General features: G+C 33.3%; 1 protein-coding gene and 1 pseudogene across 1 annotated transcript; both read right to left on the bottom strand.

Moving 5' to 3' along the window:
- Positions 1-13571: 13571 nt before the first annotated feature.
- On the bottom strand, positions 13572-14198 carry LOC148209171 (uncharacterized; annotated as a pseudogene).
- Positions 14199-18931: 4733 nt separating this feature from the next.
- LOC111023888 (uncharacterized) lies at positions 18932-24981 on the bottom strand. The gene is made up of 4 exons (XM_022301386.2): positions 24148-24981; positions 20947-21207; positions 19632-19864; positions 18932-19195 (listed from the first exon to the last, which is right to left on the bottom strand). The coding sequence occupies exons 1-4, from the start codon at positions 24794-24796 to the stop codon at positions 19166-19168; spliced, it is 1173 nt and encodes a 390-aa protein (XP_022157078.1). The 5' UTR covers positions 24797-24981; the 3' UTR covers positions 18932-19165.
- Between the last annotated feature and the right edge of the window lie 467 nt (positions 24982-25448).

Below are 25448 nucleotides of genomic sequence, written 5' to 3'. Positions count from 1 at the left end.
CCGAACAAGAGTGATTGGCGAACCCTATAGTCATTACGAAAATTGTGGACGAATCCTCAGGTTGAACAAAAAGTGCTCGGAGACGAGCAAGACGATCTATCAATTTGTGGATATTGATAGAAAAAGTAATACGATCAGTTCCCACTGGTTTTGCAGAGAGAAGAAGAGATATATTTGTCCGAGGGAGGTAAGGGTGTACTTTATGGTTGAAACCTAATATTCTCACAATATGATCCGTGTAGCAGTGCTCTACCTAGACGTGTTGATAGAAGCAAACTCTTGTTGTTGGTCGAGAGTCGCAAATCAAGCTCTCATGTCAAGGAGCAGATGAATGAATGACTATTTGAGGCAAGATACAAGTGATACTTTGTTCGAGTGGAGGATTGTTGGGGTTGCAAGGTGTATAGACAATGTCCCACATTTATTAAGGAAGATAGTGATTCCTGATATATAGATGATGACGATTATCTCCATTGGTATGAAGCCGTTTGGGTGAAAACAAAAGCAAAGTCGTGAGGGTTACGTCCAAAGTGAATAATATCATACCATTTTGGAGATATTTGGGGATACTTGTGGTACCGTTGTCTTTAACACAAGTTACTTTGCGTACTATTAACCATGGTGGAACAATATTTACTGAATAAAAATAAAACCAAAATTTCTTAAAATCTTAAACAAAATAACAAGATTAGAATTTTGGCTGTAGAGATTATAAACTCATCCATTTCTATATAATTTGATAAGACTTTGACGTTAATAGGTTATGAAGGTCATAATATATTTACCATTAATTTCAAGTTTCAATTTTTTTTATAAAGAAGTTTCAATCTTTTTAATTAAACAAAACACATAAGAATTAGATTGGAGTTTTATTGGATAACTTAGAAAAGAGCTTTCAACTTATGCCTAGACGCACCTCACTACATGCATATTAGCAATATGTGGAAACAAAACACCTAACAAAAAGGCTTTAGAGTCTTGAAGTAAGATCGAGTGAAGAAGAAGGACTCGGTTTCGACGACGGCATGCTCGTACCGGAGTTTGGACTTGGAACTTGAGATACTTATCGAGGTGTAAAACACTAACCAACCTCTTGTTTACTCATCGAAAACTTTCAGACCAAAATGGAGTAAGATCATCGACTTCCATATATAAAGAATGGTGTTCTAATTTCTAGCAGGTATGAGTTTACGGTGCATTGCAGCATGAGCTTCAATTTCGAGTGACTAATATGCCGAACTATGGAAGACCCTCGCGAGTTTGTTGGGCAAGAAGCATGGCCAAATGCTTCACTAGTAGTCTTGCCTGTTCCTTTTGTGTCTATATCATTTGAGTTAAAATGAAGTGTTAAGTTTAGGGAACCAAACCGTCGTCGAGATTAGCTTTTATCTAGTTCGTGAGGCAAGAAGTTCTTTGGTTAGTTGAGTTTATCAATAAATATTGTGGGTTTTGTGTTTCAACACAATAATAGTAATTTGGATCTCATTTTTATGTTGTCGTTAATTGTTTAATATTTGTACGGTGTAGCTTCCGATAAGTATACTAACATGCTAATGTAAGCCTACAATTTTGGGAATGAATTCGCTAGTTATAGTAATCCAATATAGACCTAACCAATTATCTTCTACATGATGAAGGACCATAATAAAACAATAATCTATAGAAAGAAAGACAAAGTAAGGATAGAAAAGCTAACACCATAGTTTATATTAGTTTGACCCAAACTTGGGACTACGCGTCCAGTCTTCTACAAATACTGATGGGAAAATCTCCTACTTCTACTCAAGGAATAAGCAGAAAATAATCGAGAAATTTAAAGAAAGCAATAAAATAAAGAAACACAAGAATTAACGTGGAAAAACTCCAAATCGGAGAAAAAACCACGGCCCACAAGGGAAAATCCACTATGTGAAAAATTATTACAATCACACAGATTTCTCTCCCCGACCCCAATTACACAAAACACTCTTTCAAAGCAAATACCGCTCAGTTAACAAGTGCTGGTATACCAGGCTTAAAGTATTTCAATTGGGATGATTAAAACCCAAACCCATGAGCTCCTTTTATAGTAGTTGGAACACATCTCCCAACAAATTCCACCTTGGCAAGATATTGAAAAAAGTTCACAGCTTCTACTGCACTCATTGTCTTCACCGATAATCATAATTCTCAATTTAGAGAACTATAGCCTACTCCACCATAAAAGTAGATCACTTGGAATGTCGTCTTCCAAGATTTTTCTTCCTCGTCACATGTCGATAAATCCTGCTGAGATTTATGGTGCAACTTCCACCTACTTGGCTCACTTGGAAGTTCTTCAACCATCGATATAACTTCCACCACATACACCTTGCATAACTGCCAAGCCAATGCTCATGTGTAAACTTGTGGAACTGCTAACATCACATTCTCTATCATGGTAAAGCGAACATACCACGAGGATGAATTCTCTCTCTCTTCAAAGGAACTGATCATCGTCTCCCGTGATGAGAGAAACACTGTCAGCATCCTGCTGAGAGCCCTTTAACGAACCGACTCTATTGGGACAATCTTTCTTCATGTGTCCAGACTGTCCGCATCCCCAGCAACAAGCTTCCTTTTGAACGACGTCTTTCTTCTTCTTCCAATTGCTAGCTACCAGTATCAAATCTTCATGTGAAGTACACCCTTCACTCTTCAGCCTTCTTTCCTCTGACAAAAGTTTACTAGTAACCTCAGCAAAATTCAAAGTATCTTTCCCATACATCAAGATCGGCTTCATGTGTTCATAAGAAGGTGGAAATGATAAGATGAGTCTGAGTGCTTTATCTTCATCATCTATGTTCACTTCGATTGCCTCTAGCTCAAAGATGATGCTATTAAGATTACTCAAATGATCTGAAATTTTCATATCTTCCTCCATTCGCAGTGTGTGAAACTGCTCCTTCAGGTACAACCGATTTGAGATGTCATTTTCCTGATACAACGCTTCGAGCTTCTCCCAAAGTTCTTTGGCTGTCGAAATTCCATACGCATTCACAAGAATATTCTTAGCCAAACCTGTTCGTATCGCACTTGCAGCTCTCAAATTCATTTCCTCCCAATCTTCATCACTCATGCTAGACTTCTTAGAACCCCTGCTGGAACCACCACTGGACTCCATTGGACCACCATCACCGCTTAGCTTTTCCGAAGTACCTTCACTCGCTCTTCCCTTCAACACCTTGTGTAACCCAGATTGTATTAGCACATCCTTGACGCACTTGTCACAAGCCAAAGTTGATCCTTTCGTCAAATTTCTCCACGTCAATCTTCACTGGACTCATAAAGAATGACATATCTGCTTCACACTCCTAGCGAATCTGCAAATAGTGAACAAGCCACACTATTCACAAAACCGTAGCTCATTTCAAGAAATCTTTTCTGATGTGGAAGTTCAGACAATGCTGCAACCACATAGCATACTCAGAAATTCTAGAAACTACAAACCTAAAGCTCTGATACCACTTGTTGGGAAAAATTCCCTACTTCTACTCAAGGAATAAGTAGAAAATAACCGAAAAATTTAAAGAAAGCAATAAAATAAAGAAACACAAGAATTAATGTGGAAAAACTCCAAACTGGAGAAAAAACCACGGCCCACAAGGGAAAATCCACTATGTGAAAAATTATTACAATCACACAGATTTCTCCCCCGACCCCAATTACACAAAACACTCTTTCAAAGCAAATACCGCTCAGTTAACAAGAGTTGGTATACCAGACTTAAAGTATTTCAATTGACATGATTAAAATCCAAGCCCATGAGCTCTTTTTATAGTAGTTGGAACACATCTCGTCATTGTACTTTTCCGATGTGGGACAACTTCTAGTATATGGAGACCATCCTTGTATTCTTCCAATGTGGGACAACTTCAATTCCAATATTTTGCCAAAACCTAACAAATACAGCTACTATAATATGAAGATTACAATAGGATCTCTCAACGCTCTACAAAACTCTATCAATGTATTACAATAATGGCTGTCTGACTCTCTAGGGAACAACAACAATGATTTCCTGAATGCGCCCCAAAAAGAATTGTTGTCACGTTCTCCCCCCTTATTAAGATACAAGTGTTTGTTACTAATTAATTTTAATTAGTTTTACTTCTAACTGTTCAGTTAGATATATTAGCATTCTGTTATTATATTCCATGTATTTAAACGAGGTCTGTACTATTGAGAAATCAATTAAGTGAATATTATTATATCCTTCATTCTCACTTCTAATATTAAGGATGGCAACGGGGCGGCGCGGGGCCCAGGGCTATCCCATCCCCGTCCCCGACCTAAATTCATGTTTTAAAAGATTTATTAATATTTTATTGGGTTTGAGTCATTGGCTTCTTTTTAAACAAATTATAAAAGTAGGATAAAAATTAATATATTATTATTAGTATTATTAATTTATTATATATAAAAATATAAATACTAATAAAATATTAAACGAGGCAGGGTCGGGGACGGGGCGGGGGGACCTCCTGGGAACGCGATTGGGATCCCCTGTTTGACCATTGGGGAATCCCCAACCCGATTGGGTCGGGTACCCGCGAGAATCAGGTCCAGTGGGTATTTTTGTCATCCCTATCTAATATGGTATTAGTTGAGATTTATTTTTTCTACACTATTCTATTTTCTTGAGTTTTGACCATGACCGATTCTTCTTCAAATCCCAATGGTCCTTATCCACCGATTGTTCCATCACCACCAATTATTTCGTCGCTTGTAGTTTATTCTCATACGATTGTGTCTTCTCCTTTCGGCACTGGTTCTCCTCAAAATCTGTATTATCTTCATCATATGGATAATACCAGACTCGTTCTTGTTAATCAGTTGCTCACTGAAGAAAATTATACCTCATGGAGCATATCGATGATTATAGCTCTCTCGATCAAGAACAAGCTCGGTTTCATTCATGGAACAATCATTCGGCCTTCTGATGCTATTTCTCCTATTACAACAATAGACCCTACTTCTCCTAATGACAGTCCTAACTAATATGGACATGGTTCCGAGTCCTGTGACAGAGGGAGCTATTGACAGTCCTCTAGCCATCCATAGTAGTGTTGCACGGTCTCTTACTCCTAATTTGTCATCTAAGTAGTTTCATCTCTTGCTACTACTATGCTTACGCGTGCCACTTCAGTCCCTATTACGGTGACTTGTCCACTTCAACATCAATTGCGCCCATTGTCCCTGTTGATCCTCAGTTGTGTAGATCAACTCGTCCCACAAAGTTACCTTCTTATCTTCAAAAGTATCATTGTGCTATTTTACATGGTCATCAGCCTTCACGGGTTTCCACTCACTATCCATTGCAACATTTTGCTCTTATACACTGTTATCTCATGCTTATTCTTCTTTGGCAGTTGCGGTTTCTGCCCATAGTGAGCCCGCTTATTATCATCATGTTGTCTCTTCTCCACAATGGCACGAGGCAATGACTGCTAAACTTGAGGCTATGGAAGTCAATAACACTTGGACTGTAGTTCCTTTACCTCCTGGTCATCACACTATTGGCTGTCGTTGGATTTATAAGATCAAGCATCGTTCGGATGGCAGTATTGAACGATATAAGGCCGCGTTAGTTGCAAAAGGGTTGGACTTTATTGAAACCTTCTCTCCCGTTGCCAAAATGGTCACTGTCAAGATTCTTCTTACCATTGTTGTCTCGAAGTCTTGGCCCCTTATTCAGTTGGATGTCAATAATGTTTTCCTCCACTGTGATTTAGTTGAGGAAGTCTATATGGACTTGCCCCTTGGATATCGGCCTTCTGTTCCGATTGCTCAACATGGGGAGTGTCTGGTATGTCGTCTTAAAGAGTTCATATATGGGCTCAAAGAAGCTTCTCAACAGTGGTTTGCAAAGTTTTCTGCTGCCTTATTGTCCCTTGGTTTCTCTCAATCCAAGGCTGACTACTCATTGTTCGTTTGTGGTCAAGATGAGTCTTTTGTTGCTCTTTTAGTTTCGTTGATGACATCATTATTACCAGTGCATCTACTTCTCTGCTTAATGAACTGAAGACTCTTCTGCATCTTAAGTTCAAGCTCAAAGACTTGGGGTCTCTCAAGTACTTTCTTGGGCTTGTATTGGCTTGTAGTTCTCGTGGCATATGTCTATCTCAGAGATATTACACTTTAACTATTTTGGAGGATGCTGGCATGTTGGGTTGTAAACTGTTGTTCCCCTTGATCTGACTCTAAAGTTGCAAGCTTCTTTGGATGATGATCTTCTTCATGATCTTGCTTCTTATCATCGTCTGATTGGGAAGCTTTTGAACCTCACCATGTAACGACCGGACATCACTTTGGCAGTGAATAAACTAAGTCAGTTTGTATCCCGTTCAGGCAAAGTTCATCTCGCTCTTGTTTTTCATTTGCTTCGTTACTTGAAAGGGTCGCCTGGTTGTGGCCTTATGCTGACTCCTTCAACTTCTTTTCAATTATGGGTTTTTTTCTGATGCTGGTTGAGGTTCATGTATTGATACCTGGCGTTCTACAACAGGGTTTCATATTTTTTTTTTTTGGTGACTTAATAGTTTCTTGGAAAGCAAAGAAACAATCTACGATTTCCTGTTCATCTGTCGAGGCAGAATATCGAGCTATGGCAGCTACAGTCTGTAAGTTATTTGGTTGTCTAGGCTCTTGTCTGAGCTTCATATTTATATTCCCTCTCCATCGTTACTCTTTTGTGATAATCAGATAGCTATCCACATGGTTTCTAATCCGAGTTTTCATGAACGCACCAAGCACATCGAGCTTGATTGCCATTTTGTTCGAGAACGTGTTAATACTGGTTTTATTCTATTAATGCATGTTCGGTCTCAAGCCCAACTTGCTTACATTTTTACTAAAGCTCTTCCTGCTACTTTTTTCTCTTCTTTTATTTCCAAGATGGGTCTTTTTGATGTCTACAACCCATCTTGAGGGGGAGTATTAAGATACAAGTGTTTGTTACTAAATTAGTTTTCATTAGTTTTACTTCTCACTGTTGAGTTAATAGATTAGCATTCTGTTATTATATTCCATGTATTCAAAGGAGGTCTGTACTATTGAGAAATTAATTAAGTGAATATTATTACAGCCCTCATTCTCACTCCTAATACCTCTCTCACTTCTTCTTGACAGCTAGTAGCAGCTCATATCTAGGGAAAATCTCCATTTAAATATGAAACAACTACGACTTTGTTGGTTACCCCAACTAGCACCATGGCTCTGTATATTCAAAAAGACGCTTCAAGTCATAGCACCACCGAGCTGTGGGCGGCGCCTAGGCGTCCCAGCCTAGTGCCTAATTGCCATTTTATCAGCCTCTTGGTTCTGTCTTGTTCTACAATGCTTTTTGCTCCATTTCCTTTAATCCAAGCTTCGAACGACCTTATAATGAGTTTTCTGGATGATTTGGACTCCATAAACCCCAACATATAATTAAAGTAACATAGGTGGCTAGGATGTATTTGTGAATTGAAACAAAGAGTAGAGCTAGAAATTTTCACAATGGTAGAAATTTACATTATAAATTTTTATATATATAATCTTATGATTTTGAAACTTTTAGAAGTATAAATTTGAGAGAAACATTAAACTTTTTAAGTAAGGACTAACTATCTATCATTTATGTTTAGGCTTTGCTCCTAATCAAATAGTAGATATTAGTAGTAAAATAATAACAATAACTAAAATAATTATCTTTGTAAAGCTTAAGGACTAAAATAAAATTCTATTGAAAGCTTCAAAAGCTAAGAATTAAGAAACCTAAAAATAGAAATATATAAATGAAGGACGAAATATCTTGCTAAAATATTATTCTCTTTATAAAGTTATAATTTTTTGGATCTTGTAAACTAAAATAATTAAGCAAGATATATTTTTAACGTGGTTCGATTTTCCAACCTATTCCACGAGGCCACACCAAGAGAATAAGATTAACAATCAAAAGTTAGTATAGTTTACAATCAAAATTGACTTATGCATAAAACAACTCCCTTCTTAAATCATGTCACAATACTTGATCGACTCATCCTTCAATTGGATCTTTTCAAACACAAGCTCTCTTTGTGTCGTAGACCACCGATTGAAATCCCTTCAATGATTGATGTGTCTTCTCCAAGACTTGATAGAAATCTCACAAAAGAAAAATAAGTCACAAGAGTGCACTTATCGAATTATATAAAAAAGTTCTCTCTCAAAATTTTGCACCATAAACAATGCTTGAACCATTTGAGAGAGCAAACAAACTTTGCTCCACACTCTTTCCTTGATATGTTCCAATACTATACAAAAAAAAATAGAAAAGAAAATTTGACATGAGAAGGAAAGTGAATTTACCACCATTCCAATTAAACCACAAATCCAGATACAATTAAAACACAAATCTCACATCATCAATTAGTAAGACATACCAAAAAAGAAAATTAGCCATTGTAACATTTAAGAACTCAAACTCAAACTCAAAAGTACAAACAAATAATTTAATTATAAACATAAAATAAATAAAACTTAATGTTTTTGTCAAAAATGTCAATAAATAAAATTCATTTCAATAAAAATAAAAATTGAGAATGAGAGAAATAATAGTAAATATTTTCGAGATGAAAATTTTGAAGAGAGAAACATAAATTTTTTTAGAGAGAAATTTAGGCAAGAAAATCTTTAGAGTGAGAAAAAAATTAGAAATATGTAAAAGAAAAAACAAGGTTGAGAAACATAAATCAGTTATAAAAGATATAGTTTTTTATTGAAATTTACTAAGAATTTCAAATTCAATTTAAAAAACAAAAAATGGAAAATTGAATTAGTTCAATTAAAAACAAAAAATCTAAAATAGAAAATAAAATAGTTATGAAAGAGGGTGAAAAACTAAAAAAGTCAAAAATAAAAATAGAAAGTTGTCGTTCTTTTTGTTGTAAAATTGAGGAACGAAACGAGGCAACGTCGAAGAAATAAAATAAACAAAACAATTCAAAAATAAAGAAAATTCAAAATTCAAAATAGCATTTCCCACCAATTTTCAAATTTTATTTCCCACCAAATTTCTAAATCAAATTTCTCACTAATTTCTCACAAATTCTCACCACTAATTTCTCACACATTCTAACTACTAAATGAGCACCACATTGACCTTATTTATAGGTCATGGATAAGCATGTGGTGTGATTTTACATAACACTAATAATGTCTAAAATTGAGACACATGGGACATTTAGGGTTTCAACACATGGTGCATGGATAATGGAACATATGGGGTTTTGAATAAAAGACACATAGAGGACATATGGAGCATGGATTTTGAGACACCTCAAAATTGGACACTAAGCAAGGGTTAGTGGGCATCTATTTAATTAAAAATTCATAATACTCCCCCTTAGATGCCCACTGTATATATGAAATATGCATCGTTAAAATCTTACTAGGGAAAAACCCAATGGGAAAAAATCCTAGTGAAGGAAAAAGAGTACATATTTCATATAATCTAATAAACCCAAAATAATACAATATATTTAACTCCCCGGAAACATCACTTGAGATCTCTGAGTCGTCGTATTCCAATGTCGCACACCAATATTTCAAAGGGTTTTGTAGGTAATGCCTTTGTGAATATATCTGCCAAGTTATCTTTCGAACAAATTTGTTGAACAGTGATAGTACCATTCTTTTCAAGATCATGAGTATAGAGAAGTTTTGGCGAAATATGTTTTGTTCTATCTCCTTTAATATATTCTTCTTTGATTTGAGCTATACATGTTGTGTTATCTTCGTAAAGTATCGTTGGAAGATTTTTACTAGATGATAGTCCACATGTTTCACGAATGTGTTGAGTCATTGATCTTAACCATACACATTCTCGACTAGCTTCATGAATTGCAAGAATTTCAGCATGATTTGAGGAGGTGGCTGTTATGGTTTGTTTTACTGATCGCCATGATATAGCAGTTCCTCCACATGTGAATAAATAACCGGTTTGAGATCTAGCTTTGTGTGGATCAGATAAATATCCAGAATCTGCGTATCCAACTAGATCAAAATTTGATTTGTTTGAATAAAACAAACTCATATCAATCGTTCCTCGAACGATTGATAGCGAAATATATGCTTAATCCCATTCCAATGTCTTTTTGTAGGATAAGCACTATATCTAGCTAATAAATTAACTGAAAATGCAATATCTGGTCTTGTGTTATTAGTCAGATACATAAGTGCACCAATTGCACTAAGATATGGTACTTCAGGACCAAGAAGCTCTTCATTATCTTCTCGAGATCTAAATATATATTTTTTCACATCAAGTGAGCGAACTTCCATTGGAATATTTAATGAGTGCGCTTTATCCATATAAAATCTTTTCAAAATTTTCTCTGTATAAGTTGACTGATGTACAAATATCTCATCTGCTAAATACTCAATTTGTAGGCCAAGACAAAATTTTGTTTTCCCGAGATCTTTCATCTCAAATTCTTTCTTAAGATACTCTATTACATTTGAAAATTCTTCAGGAGTTCCGATTAGATTCAAATCATCAACATATACAGTTATAATGGCAAATCCCGACTGTGATTTATTTACAAAAACACAAGGACATATTGGATTATTCTTATATCCTTCTTCCAACAAATATCCACTTAGACGATTGTACCACATCCGTCCTGATTGTTTTAATCCATATAATGATCTCTGTAACTTTATGGAATACAATTCCCGAGCATTAGAATTGGGTACTTTAAATCCTTCAAGAATTTTCATATAAATATCATTATCAAGAGATCCATATAAATATGCAGTGACTACATCCATAAGATGCATGTCAAGACTTTCAAACACAGTCATGCCAATTAAATATCTCAGTGTAATCGCATCCACCACAGGAGAATATGTCTCCTCAGAATCAATACCGGGTCTTTGTGAAAAACCTTGTGCAACCAATCTTGCCTTATATCTTGTGATTTCATTGTTTTCATTTCTTTTCCTTACGAATACCCATTTGTATCCCACAGGCTTGACATTTTCCGATGTTCGGACTACTGGTCCAAAAACTTGACGTTTTGAAAGTGAGTTAAGTTGTGCCTGGATTGCTTCTTTCCATTTAAGCCAATCTTTTCTCTGTTGACATTCTTTCATAGATTTTGGTTCACAATCGTCATTTTCAGATAAAATGTCAATAGCAACATTATAAGCAAAAATATCATCAATAACTACATTAGTTCGGTTCCATCTTTTTCCAGTCATAATGTAATTCATTGAAATCTCATTATTATCTTCAGGTACTTGACTTTCCTCAATATCTTTATGAGTAGTCATGTTTAGGATTTCTTCTGGAATATCCTCATTCTCAATTGTGTCATTTTGATTATTGACTATTTTTCTTTTCCGAGGATTTTTATCTTTGGAACCCATTGGTCTACCACGCTTATGGCGTGTTGCAGATTCATTAATGACAACTTTCTGCATTGGGATGTCAATTTTCGATGGAACATTCGCAGCTGGTATATGTGACTTGGTCACTTTCTTGGCATCAATAAATGCATCTGGTAATTGATTTGCTATATTTTGCAAATGAATTATTTTCTGAATTTCAAGTTCACATTGATCTGTACGGGGATCGAAATGAGACAATAACGATGCATTCCATGTAATTTCTTTTTCCAACTTCATTATTCCTCCCCCTAATGTTGGAAAATTTGTCTCATTAAAATGACAATCAACAAATCGTGCAGTAAATACATCACCCGTCAAGGGTTCAAGATATTTAATAATTTATGGGGAATCAAATCCAACATATATTCCTAGCCTCCTTTGAGGACCCATCTTAGTACGTTGTGGTGGAGCAATTGGAACATATACTGCACATCCAAAAATTCTCAGATGGGAAATATTTGGCTCTTGGTCATAAGCTAATTGTAACGGGGAATATTTATGATAAGATGTTGGTCTAATGCGTACGAGCGACGCTGCATGTAAAATAGCATGTCCCCATACAGATGTAGGGAGCTTGGCTCTCATAAGTAATGGTCTAGCAATTAACTGCAATCGTTTTATGAATGATTCTGCTAAACCATTTTGTGTATGAACATGAGCTACAGATGTTCAACATTTATCCCAATTGCCATACAGTAATTATTAAATGATTGGGATGTAAATTCACCAGCATTATCAAGACGAATACTTTTAATTGTATAATCAAGAAATTGTGCTCGTAACTTTATTATTTGAGCAAGTAGTCTTGCAAATTCAAGGTTTCGACTTGATAATATGCATACATGTGACCATCTACTTGATGCGTCTATTAACACCATAAAATATCTGAAAGGACCGCTTGGTGGATTAATAGGTCCACATATATCACCATGAATTCGTTCTAAAAATGTAGGTGATTCAGTCCCTACTTTAAATGGTGATGGTCTAATGATCAATTTGCCTTGAGAGCAAGCATCACATGATAATTTATTAGATTGAAGAATCTTTTGGTTCTTTAATGGATGTCCATGTGAATTTTCAATGATTCTTCTCATCATTATGGACCCAGGATGACCTAATCGGTCATGCCAAATGGTAAATATATCTGGATTTATGAACTTCAAGTTCGTAGTTGCATATGTTTCCATTACTCGTATATGAGTATAATATAATCTAGAAGATAAAGCAGGCAACTTTTCAAGTATACGTTTGTTATGTGAGACAATAGATATAATATAGAGATATTCTATATTATTCTTGTTATCAGTCTCAATATGATAACCATTGCAACGTATATCTTTAAAGCTCAGTAGATTTCTCTTTGATTGACTAGAGAACAATGCATTGTCAATTGTAAATTTTGTTCCTCTAGGCAAAATTATGTCTGCTTTTCCAAAACCTTCAATCAAGTTTGCAGAACCTGATATAGTATTGACTTTTGCTTTCAGCATTGTCAATTTAGAAAAATATTGTCTACTTTTCAGTATTGTGTGCGTAGTCGCACTGTCTGCCAGACATAGATCACCATTGCTCATTTTCGAGTCATCCAATATATGAAAACTGTCCATGCTTCTTCATTGAACAAAATAATTACAATAAGAAGAAGGAAGAAGAAGAAGAAAAAAAAAACTTGAAATACAAAACATACATAAAAGATATAAAAAACATTAGTTCTGAACATTCTCAAAATCAAAAGAAGCACTTGCTGTTCCATCCATTGTGCTCAATGTGCCAATTTGTTCTCCAAGAGATTCAAGAAAGTCAGCCACATCCAAACTTGTAATGTTGGCAGCGTCAAAGATATCACCATCCTAGTAGGCAAGATTTGCTTCCACATTTTTTCCTTTTTCTTTCAAGGAAGCTTGATAAAGATCCACTAAGTGTTTTGACGTACGGCAAATATGTGCCCAATGCCCAGTCATACCGCATCAGAAACACTTATTTTCAACACTTCTGGAATTCTGATCTTGTGGAGCTTTTTCTTTATGATCAACATTTCGTGTGGTTCTTTTAAAATTTGGACGATTATAACGCCCACCACGAAATGAAAAATTATTTCTTCCTCTGCCACGGTCACGCCCTCGACCACGACCTCGACCTCAACCACGATTATTGAAATTTACAGCATTCGCCTCTGGGAATGGCGTTGCTCCCGTTGGTCGAGATTCATGATTTTTCATCAATAGCTCATTATTTTACTCAGCAACCAGAAGGCATGATATGAGCTCAGAATATTTCTTAAAACCTTTCTCTCGATATTGTTGTTGCAAAAGTATATTCGAGACATGAAAGGTTGAGTATGTTTTTTCTAGCATATCACTATCAGTAATTTTTTCTCCACATAACTTCAATTTCAAACTGATTTTGAATAGTGCAGAATTATAATCACTTACTGATTTGAAGTCTTGGAGCCTTAAATGCATCCATTCATAACGAACTTTAGGAAGAATAACTGTTTTTTGATGATCATATCTTTCTTTCAAATTTTGCCACAAGGCAAGGGGGTCTTTTATTGTCAGATACTCCATTTTCAACCCCTTGTGAAGATGGTGACGAAGGAAAATCATGACTTTTGCCTTTTCCTGACTTGTGGTTGTATTTCCTTCTTTGATGGTTTCTCCCAGGTTCATGGCATCAAGATGGATTTCAGCATCTAGTACCTATGACAAATAATTATTGTCATTGATATCAAGAGCGGCAAATTCTAATTTGGTCAAATTTGTCATGGTGACACTATCACAAAAAAATACTCAAATTAGGGATTTAACATATGAAAATAACATATTACTTGAAAAATAAAAATTAAATTACCTACCTTCGGAACCTACCTTCAACAGGGGAAATGACAGAGGCTCGTGCTGATAACATGTTGTAAAATTGAGGAACGAAACGAGGCAACGTCGGGGAAATAAAATAAACAAAACAATTCAAAAATAAAGAAAATTCAAAATTCAAAATAGCATTTCCCACCAATTTTCAAATTTGATTTCCCACCAAATTTCTAAATCAAATTTCTCACTAATTTCTCACAAATTCTCACCACTAATTTCTCACACATTCTAACTACTAAATGAGCACCACATTGACCTTATTTATAGGTATGGATAAGCATGTGGTGTGATTTTACATAACACTAATAATGTCTAAAATTGAGACACATGGAACATTTAGGGTTTCAACACATGGTGCATGGATAATGGAACATATGGGGTTTTGAATAAAAGACACATAGAGGACATATGGAGCATGGATTTTGTGACACCTCAGAATTGGACACTAAACAAGGGTTAGTGGGCATTTATTTAATTAAAAATTCATAATAGTTTTTTTTTTTTTTTTTAGAGTCCAAGGAGCATTTACGCCCATGCAAATCTCACATGATAGACAGGCTGTTAGTTACCACGGTAACATTTTTAAACTCGTTAACTACAGTAAAAGAAAAAAATTAAAAAAAAAACTAGAATTATCCCGTTTCACCGATATTTTGAGGCAACGATAAAAGAAAGCAGCTGACGAAAAATCGAAATGGTCGGTGAGAAAAAAGAAGGGGTAGATGGGTAATTTCGTAAGGAAAGAAAAGCCCTGAAAAAGGAGTTTGTTTCTGGTTCGGAAAAAAAAAAAGTTGTCAGCGGGAGCAGATGAGAGGAGAGTGGTGGGGCCGGGGGAAGGGTAAAATCGGGAATACAGAGTTTTTAATTTATGAGTTATGGAGGATCCATGTGTTGGCCTATGTGGAGCGGTGGGTCCCACATTTGGTCAAATTGGAATTGACCAGCTTTGACCAGTCCTTCCCCACTGCACTGACTCTGCTAAAAGACACTGTCATCCCTCATATATAGTCCGTGGTACTCTGCCACACCCAACAAACAAACAACACAAACAACACAAACAACACAACACAAATTTCTTTTAAAATGTAATTCCAATACTATCTTTAATCCTTTGTAAATATTAGTATTTCTAATTCTAATGGAAAGTTTGGTGTCCCGTAATTTGAAATGATGTGATAATTTATCGAAGTGGACTTGGATTAAGTCTGAAAATAGAGGAAATATGAAACAAGTTATTATTTTTAACAGGGGATTAGAGTAAAATTGTGTATACAATGGAGATTTAAACTCTCTCGACAATGGAGAAAAAAACTTTTAAAATAAAATTGAGACGATAATTTGGAAAGTTTCAGATTCTATCACATCAAGTTTCAGTTCAAAATGTTAATGAATGTTTGTTCAAAGAGAATTTTTGAAACCTCAGAAAAGATCAAGGGTAATATTGAAACTTTTGGATGTAAAGATTTTTTTCTTTTAATTTAGAATTTCTTTCTATACTCTCTTTAATATAGGTAGAGGACATCTTTAATGTTTTAAAAGTTATAAAAAAAAATCATTAAAAGTTATAAAAAAAAATCATTCTCATCTCTACACAGGCAATACTTATCAATTATTATCTTAAACTTTCAATTTTAAGAAATTGTAGCTTGAACTTTAATATGTTACAAATATTTTGACTTAGAAAAATATTTGCAATATTTACCTAAAACTTATAAACTTTCTAATATCCTTTTTCTTTTGAAGAATAATTAAAAAAAATTCTCAATTTGATGGGATTTTAAGAAAAAATGACATTAGAGTAGGATTTTATTGAAATTTATGTGTTCGAATAACTATAATAGTCAATTTTGTGTATTGATCAAATTTAATTACAAAAACATAATTTCATTAAATTTAGTGAGCTTTTGGAGATTTTTCATAGTCAATTTTGTGTATTGATCAAATTTAGTTACAAAAACTTGATTTTCATTGAAATTAGTGAGTTTTTGGAGATTTTTGTTAAAATTAGTGAGTAAACTAGCCAAAAATGAATCAAAGGTGGAAATTGCAACATTTATTAAGTCTAAGATCCAACCAGATGAAATTGAAAGTTTAAAATGAATATTGATACACCTTGCAAATTTAGTGGTAAAAATTAGTTTTTTTTTTTTACTTAAAGAAATTCTATTACAACGAAAATTGGTAATAGAAGATTTTTGTTGGTAACAAAGTAAAAGATTGGGGTAAATTGAAGGCAAATAATATAAAACTTCTGTATGCAGTTGGTTTAATTTTTTCTCCTAATGTTAATTTTGAAACATATTATAAGCTTGAGAGTACAGTTGAAAATTTTTAGAAAATATGAGAGGTCATTTTGTACAATTGTTTTTTTTTTAAAGAGTAGCGAAATTTTTTAAATACTTATTTTATTTTCGTCTTTGAATATTTTATTTTTGTTTTTCAACTTTTAAGTTTCTTGTTTTAGTTTCTACGATAAATTATTAGAAGAAACAGTCACATGTGACTAATAATTTTACATCGTTTGATTTATAAGAGAGAAACCATAAAAGTATCTCAAATCTATATCCAGTAGTTATTAGAGGCATCCAACGGTATTGTAGTAACTTCATTAAATAATTTTTAGTTTCTACGCTTTTGCACAAAGAGATATTTTGGTATTTGTCGCTCTTTTTTCATTATTCGTTTAACGATAATTTGGATTCATTTTGAAACTCGACGTATAACCAACTACACATGACTTTTGAACATCCATTCACCAAAAAAATCAACAATTAGGTAAATAAGAAAGATATACCTATGTTTGGTTTTTGTTAAATGATTTCTAAAAAATTAACGATACTAAACTAGTATGTTTTCTTTTTCTTTTTACAAAGCTCAAAAGTAGATTATTTGAAACCTTTTATATCTAATGGAATAAATACAAAAATTAAAGTTAACCATCAAAATATAATTTAAACCTAAAAAGTTGACCACCTAGTTTATGGAATAAATTTTTTCGTTGTGTAATAAGTAAATATATGGTGCAATTGTGAATATGACAAAAAAAAAATTAGTAAAACTACCCTAATAGCAATAATATTTAGTTTTTTTCAAATATAACACTTTAAAAAAAACAAAGGTCCAATTTTAAAATGATAACTTTACCCGAATGATACGCATCTATAATACATCTGTTATATATCTGTATTATATCTGACTATGATATATATATATATATATATATGTGGTATACATTTGATATACTACTGGTATGAGTGTCTGTGCAATATATATGTGATATACATCTGATATACTACTATATAAGTGTTTATTTTAAAAAATAGGTGACATATTTTGAAATGTATAAAAATATTTTGCTACTCACTGCAATTCCCTATATTATAATAATTTATAACTTGTAAGTACCACACCATAGTGTAGTCAAAAAAAAAAAAACACACCGTATTAGTCTTATAAATTATATTATAATATATTTAAGAAACCAATTTAATTCATGTAATTTTAAAATTTTAAAAATTAGTTATATAACAAGTTTTTTTTTTATTACATTCAAAGTTCAATATTAAAATTAAAATTGAAAAGTTACTTAGAATTACGAAAAAAATTATTCACAACATAATCGTCCTCGATAAAATGTAATACCATATGGGGGAGTTCACGGGGTGGGGACGGGGAAGTCCCCCTCACCCCATTTAATTCTCCCCAAAATTTTGTCAAGTTTGAGTAGAGATTTCCAACAGAAATCGAGTTCCTCATGAAACTTCATTTACATGGTTAAATTTCCCTCATTTAAATGAAAATAAAATTAATTTAATGCTTAGGTTTTTCTAATGGGACAGGGCGAGAAGTTGATGGGGGATAAAACGTCTCCATCACAGCTCCATGGGAGCCTAAACGACGATTTCTCGAGGGAATTAACAATTATTTGGTAGGGATCGGATTTGGAAAAAAATATATTCACAAGCAATATCTAGACAACATATCATAGACGTGTCGATGACATTTCGGCATGTCAACGATATGTAGTTGAAAATTGGTTCATGCATATTTAAATATTTAAGAGTTTTTTAAATTATAATATAGGGTAAGTTTAGGGATGGTAATGGGTGAAATTAAAATAATTAATACTCATTTGGTAATGTTCTCATTTTTATTATTCGTTTCCAAATTTATTAAAAAATCTAAGTATTTGAAAACTATTTATGTTTCTTGTTCTTTATAAGCATTCTCAAAATGGCAAAAACAAGTTGCTTGTTCAACATTTCCAATTTATTAAAAAATAAAAATCTTGAATTTATAGTTGTTATGACCATTTTTTTTTATTGAAAAGAGTAAACTGAAATAACTAAATGCACCCTTATCAAACTTAATTTTGTCTTTGTTTCTGAATAATAATAAACCAGGTAGAAAAACAAAAGTGAGAAACAAATAGTAATAATAAGAATACCTCCTCTAGTCCTTTCCAATAATCAAATGCCAATACTATAATTGGCAGAATTTTTTTAATATATTTAATTTAATATTCTATGATATATTTTTAAAATTATATAGCATGCATAGAAAGGAGTTTTAATCTATAAAATAAAATGTAAATAGAAGAAGTAAGATACACAGCAGAGAAGGAAAAATAACACAATGGAAGAGGCTTTTAATTAGCTTTTGAAATTGAAAAATAACCAAACTGAAATTTAAAAAAAAAATTGACTAAAAATAAATTAAATGTACATCTATGTGTAGGGCAGGCCAATCCACATAGAAAAATAATAAATTATATTAAACAAGTTTTTACAAAATCATTAAATTCCACATGAAAACAATAATCAATTGTACTAATTTTGTAAATTAAATAACCAATTATCAATCTAAGCATCTCCACCTGATCCAGTTGGGTCCTACACAAACAAAAAATTAATAAAAATAAAAAACAATAAACAAAAATATACCATACAATTAAATATATATATTGAACAAATGAACCAACTCATGATGCTTCTTCACCAACTCATGATGCTTCTTCAACCGTACCACTAGACTCGATCCATGGTTATTAATTACCTAAACTACATAGACCACGATTGACATCAATTAACTCATGTCCACGATTTTCTACTCATATATACTACACAAACCACAATCAACGTCGTCAATTGTAGTCTTTAGTAAAGACTAAAATGAACCAGATTGACCAAAACACAACATAACTCAACTAGTTAAGGTACATATCCTCGACTAAAAGGTCGTGGGTTTGAATCTCCAACCCCAAAACAGTCGGTACGTGCATATATGCTCGATATGATGCATGAGAGAGAGAGAAGAGAGAGAGAGTACCATGGAAGAATGAGGATTGGGAGGAGGAGGGATGTTGTGGATCATATTGTGCATCATGGTCTGCATGAGAGAGGGCATTTGGTCCCTAAGTTGGGAGAGCTCAGACTTGACACCCATCAGCTCAGCTTGCATTGCCTCATTTTGCTCTTTCAAAACCCTCACCTCTTCTCCACTGTATAAACATGATGATGATCCATACCCTTCTGATGATCTGCTACTTCTATTGTTTTTCCCTGTAGTATATATATTATATACAGCCTCAATTATTCCATTCTAAACCAATTTAGACAACATGATAATCTTTTACTTTCTATTAAAAATTATTTCTTTTTTCTTTTTCTTTTTTTTTTGGGTATATTTGCTTTGTATTTTCTAAGTTGAAAATGGATAAAATAGCACTTTTTTTTCTCTTTTAATGTTTTTGAAATGTGAAAGTAGAAACAAGAAAGAACAAACCAATAATGGCTCCTTTTTTTATGTGCAGTACTTGTCTTTGTTTCTTGCCCTTTTTTTTTTAATGTTTTTCGATTTCTAAAATAAGAAAATGAAAAATAGGTGTTTTTGGTTTCTTTTTGTTTTGAAGCTATTTTCGTGTTATCTTAAGCACCATTTGAGAATAATCATTTTGTTTTGGGTTTTCAATCTGTTCACTGCTTTCACCTATGTGTTTCTTTGTTTTACATATGCCTTTTGAAAACGTCTTTAAAATCTAAGGTAGATTTTGAAGAGCCAAAAAATAATTTGAAAAAACTTGTATATGTTTTTTTTTAAGAATTTAAATGTATTTTTTTAAGAAACGTCAAAATATAATTAAAAAAAATTGTGAGCAACAAATATAATTTAAAAAATAGAAAGCTAAAAACATTTTCACATTTAAAAAAAATTGAAATTTTGACTTGGAAAAATAATTTTTAAAAATAAAATATGCAAAATTATTATGTCATTATTATTCTATAATATTAATTCTGCATTCATAAGTCAAACATACGAAAAATAACTCCTTTTTATTCATACAAAACAAGGGACAAGACCCATATACTTTTCGTCTCCAAATTCTTAAATAACTTCAAAACATTTTTTCTTGAAAAATGAAAATAATTAAATTACCAAATGCATAAATTCTTACAAAAAATTGACCCTCAAAATTTTCCATTTCAAAAGATTGAACCTAATTTTAAAACAAGAAACAAAGAAATTAATAGTAATATGGTTCCGTTTAAACCTTCCATGCAAGCCATGCATGGGAATGAAACGATTGATATTTGAAATTTAAAAAAAAATATTATTGATGAGAAGAATAGTGACAAATATATACCGGAGAGGTTGGCGACGGCGGCGACGAGATCCGCGATTCCTTGGCGGTGGAGGTGGTTGCGGGTTTCTTCAATGTGAAGCCTCCGTTTTTGAAGCTCCATTAGCTGTTGGTGTCGAATCTCCCTCTGCTCCTCGCAGCTCCGCAGCGCTTGAGCCAGCGCCGAGGCGCTCCTCTCTATGCTTGACCCTATGTCTCCCATTTTTCTCCTCTTCGTTTCCATGCTCTCTCTCTTCTCGCTCGACTCCGTCCCAGATGATGATTCTACAAACACAACCCACCAAAACGTAGTCAGAATTATTGTTAGCTTATCGACACGAGCTCAACAACGAATGGTATCTAACTTCTTTCTTTTTGGGATCGAAAGTCAAGATAATCGTCCAACTCTATGTTTGTTGTATTAATTTTCTTAAAATTAGTATAATAACTCAATGAAAAATACTTGCAGTATAAGAATTAGTAGCTTTCTTGACATTTTTCTTTATCCCGACATATCAAAAAACGTCGAGCAAAGATCTTTATCCCGACGAGGTATTAATTGTTGGGATAGACCAACTTTCTCCCGACGTTTTTTAAAAAACGTCGGAAAAAATTAAACATCTCCCCAATTTTTTGGAAAGATCGAAAAAAATTAATTAGATGCCTTATCCGTCAGCATTCATTTATGTGTGCTTGGCCACCTAGAAAAATTTAATAGTTACTAAAAACAGAAAAAGATATCCTTTTTGCATTAAAAAATTTAAAGGGAGTTGGCAAAAAAATGGATGCCGCACAATAAGCATGGTGAACAACAATAATTTTCCTAATTTTTGTTTCAATAATTTTGTTTATTATTATAAAGTCTATTTTGAAAAAAAAAAGTGTTTTATTTAATTTTAAAAACTTAGACCTGTGTTCAGTACAATTTTACAAATTTGAAAAAATTGGTAAAATAGAAAAACATAAAAGGAAATGGAATTCCTTCGAACCCATAAAATGAGTAGCATAAAAAATTATTTCCCTAATTTTCTGTCAACTAAATAATTATGATCTCTTTTACCCACGGTTCAAATATATTTCGTTTATTTATTTATTATATATTAAAGTCCATTTATATATTTCTAAAAGTTTTCTATATAACTTTTATATACTTTTATAATAAAAAAAAATTATGTCATGTGACGATGTATTATATGTCATTGTTAAATGGTCTTTACATAACAGTTTAGATTATAAAATTGAAACTTTAGAAAATACAGAAAGACACAAATATAAAATTTTCAATTTGGTTCGTAGGTTTTAAAATTTTTAAATTCATCTGTAATTTTAAAAGTTTCAATTTGATATCTATGGTAAGACCAAATCTGTCCATTCTATTATAAGTTGTTATCCTATTAAATAAATAACACATTTTCTAGTTATGTGACCATAATTTGATTTTCAAGCAACTCAGTAATGATTTGTGATGTTTAACAAATTAAAATTTTAAAAGTGGGGACTAATTTTAAACTAAATCCAAAATACAAAGATTGAATTAAACTTTCAAAATCTTAAGACTCGTTTGATATCATTCATGTGTCTCGTTTCTTGTTTCTCATTTTCAATAAATTATATATAAATTTTGGAAATAACAAAATCAAGTTTTTCTTTTTTTACATTTTTAATTTTTTTTAAACATAAATAAAAGCATTATTTTATCATCTTTTTACTTATAAAATACCTTTTAAATATTAAAAATTAATTTTCATATAAAAAATTTATTTAAAATGTTAGAGAACCAAAAACAAATTTTTTTCCAAATAAATCTATTTCTTTTTTCAATAAAAGAAGAATAACACCAATTGAGTTACAAGAAGTAGTTTTATTTTTACTTAATAAAGAATAGAAAACAAAAAACAAAAAATAACAACATTACCAATTTCAATTGAGATTAACTTAAAATAAAAGTGATAGGGATCATAGGGTTGAAATTAGTAATCTAACCAATATATATAATAAATAAATAAAAAGAGAGGAATTTAAAGATGTAATATTTAATTATGGGAAGGGTGAAAAGAGAATTTTTGCATTGCATGCTTAGATTTGATACACATATTGTATTATCATATCATTGGGAGAATCTCTGAAAACTTAATCTTAAAGAGGACTTAGCCTTTTTAAAAATGATTTTTATTATTATTTTTTCCTTGGGTTACCAAACGGATCTCCCCATGATCTCAATCTGATCACAGTTCCCTCACTGGTCTGCATCATTGTCATTAGCCCCTTTTTCTCTCGTTCCAACATTAGCTAATACAAGTCTTGGTTACAATTCCACCACTTATTATTTAAAATTTCAATTCTACCCTCCATCTATTAACTAATTACGAATAGTACTTTCCTAGCAACTAAAGAGAAAAAGTCCGTAATTGCTAAAATTTTAATGGCATCCAACAAAAGATTAATCTAAATATTGTCTTCTAATTTTTAGATAATCTTTTTCTACCATACAAATAGTCTTGTTTACGGTTAAGTTTTTGACAGGTAAGAGAGAAGAGATGTCATTCTCTTATTTTTGAAGGGTTTATTTGGTAATGGTCTTGTTTATTGTTCTCGTTTTCAATTTCGTTAAAAAAGTCTAAGCATCCGATAACTATGTTCGTTGTTTCTCTATTTCTTATTCTAGTTTCCATTTTGTTCCAACATAAATGAAAATCTTGTTTTATCATTTTTGAATCTATAGATGTTGAGATCATCTAATTCTATTTTTTTTAATTAAAAACAAGGAAACAAAAATGAAATAAAAAATGTTATCAAACTAGTTCTAGCAACGAAGAACTCTAAATTTTCTGGTACTTGTTGATTTATTTAATAGTTGGAGGGTAAATTTGAAATTGGGCGTTTTGAAGAGAGAAGATCTAGACCGTTGATGAAGGAAAGGGAATGATGGGATGTAATCGGAGGGAGGAGATTGGAGGGAGGGTATTGGTAGAGCGGTGGAGGCGTCCGTACAGGATGGGAAAAGGAATAACGAAATGAAAAGGAAGAGGAATACGGGCGGGGTCCTATTAAATGGTGGCAGAGTCAAACCCTGCAGCTTTGACCAAAAATATTAACTCTCTTTTTTTTTTTTGAAAAAAAAATTATCATGGAGAAAAAAATAATAATAATAATAAATGAAACTCCGAAAACGAAAGGTCCTGATTTTAATTTTTTAATAATAGCGGCAGAGAAAAAGGGAGTGACCTGAGGCAGCCGGAGAAGTGGTTGTCGGCGGGAGAGGCGGCGGCGGGGCGGAGGACGGAGACGGGAGAACGGCGGCGGCGGTGGCGCCTGATCTGTGGGAGTTGGAGTACTTCCTCTGAACGACGTCGTTGAGCGCTTGGTAGACTTCGAAGGGCATGTTGGAAGGGAGATTATTGTCTTTTCGCTCGTGCTTCTCCATTTTCCAGTAGGAGGGGGAGGGGGAGGGTTGTTCGGAGGCGGAGGCGCACGCGCGGGAGTCGTACTCGCGGACTTTTTTGTAGTCGCGGAGGAGATTGTCCCACTTGTCGTTGCACTGGTTCTGGCTCCGGTGGCAACCTTGGCTCCAGCAGTAGTTCTCCACCCACTTCCACCGGAGCTCCCCGCCCTTACGCGCCGCCGGGTCCGGTGGCGCTAGGTTCGCCTTGCTCCGCCGCTCGTCGTCAAGCTTCTTCGCGGCTATTAAAATCATGGTCTCCTGGAGAGTCCAGTTGCCCTTGCGGTACTCACGGGCGGCGGCATTGATTGATCTGGTGGTGGAGGTGGTGGCGCCGCCGTGGATTAGGGGCAAATGTAGGAGTTGCTGGTGGTGCTGATGCTGGTGCTGGTGCTGGTGCGGCGGCTCCGATGATGTCGTCGGAGGATCCGACATAGCTTTGGCATCTCAAAGACTCACAGATGGATAAAGAAGAACACAAAGAGAGAGTGTGTGAACAAGTCTCTTTCTTTCTCTCTCCCTCTCTCTCCGTCTTATTATTTTTTTTCTTAATTATTTTTTTCTTTTTTCAGCTCAGTTAAATTATAAGTTTGGTCCGCGCTTTTCAGAGCTGTGTTTCTATTTGATTTTTGTAATTTGTATTCAATAAATAGGACCATGGACTTTTAAGGATCTATTTAGTATCGTTTGAAAATGAGATGTCCTTGATACCTATGGATTCAAAGATGATAAAATTATGTTTTTATTTATGTTTTGAAACAAATTAAAAATGAGAATAAGAAACAAAAAAAATTTAGTTATATTGTTTCTAAAATTTCTATATAATTTTGAGAATATATCTAAAAAGAAAATGAGAAACAAGAAACATGATTAATAGTTGTCAAATGCTTAAGTTTCTTACTAAAATTAAAAACAAAAAACAATAAATTGGAACATTACCAAACGAACTTTAAATTTTTCTAATATATATTACTAGTTAAGATATATATCTCATTCTCTTGTGTTGTTATTTGAAAAAAAATAAATTGGGTCGATTTTTTTTTCTACCTCAAAAAGTTTCTAACAATGAGTCTATCTAATCTTTGTA

The sequence above is a fragment of the Momordica charantia genome, assembly GCF_013281855.1.
Source record: "Momordica charantia cultivar OHB3-1 chromosome 9 unlocalized genomic scaffold, Mcharantia_2.0 BLBB01000009.1, whole genome shotgun sequence".
NCBI lineage: Eukaryota > Viridiplantae > Streptophyta > Magnoliopsida > Cucurbitales > Cucurbitaceae > Momordica > Momordica charantia.
Note: the sequence above shows the minus strand (reverse complement) of the source record. Positions and strands in the feature narration are given on the sequence as shown.

Bases quoted from the DNA above. Each gene is read 5' to 3' on its own strand.
- LOC111023888 (XM_022301386.2), bottom strand. From the start codon at position 24,796: ATGTCGGATCCTCCGACGACATCATCGGAGCCGCCGCACCAGCACCAG. The intron at 19,865-20,946 runs GTATATATTTGT...TATATACTACAG, and splicing joins CGCCGTCGCCAACCTCTCCG to GGAAAAACAATAGAAGTAGC. The intron at 19,196-19,631 runs GTACTCTCTCTC...TTGTTTGTGTAG, and splicing joins CCAATCCTCATTCTTCCATG to GACCCAACTGGATCAGGTGG.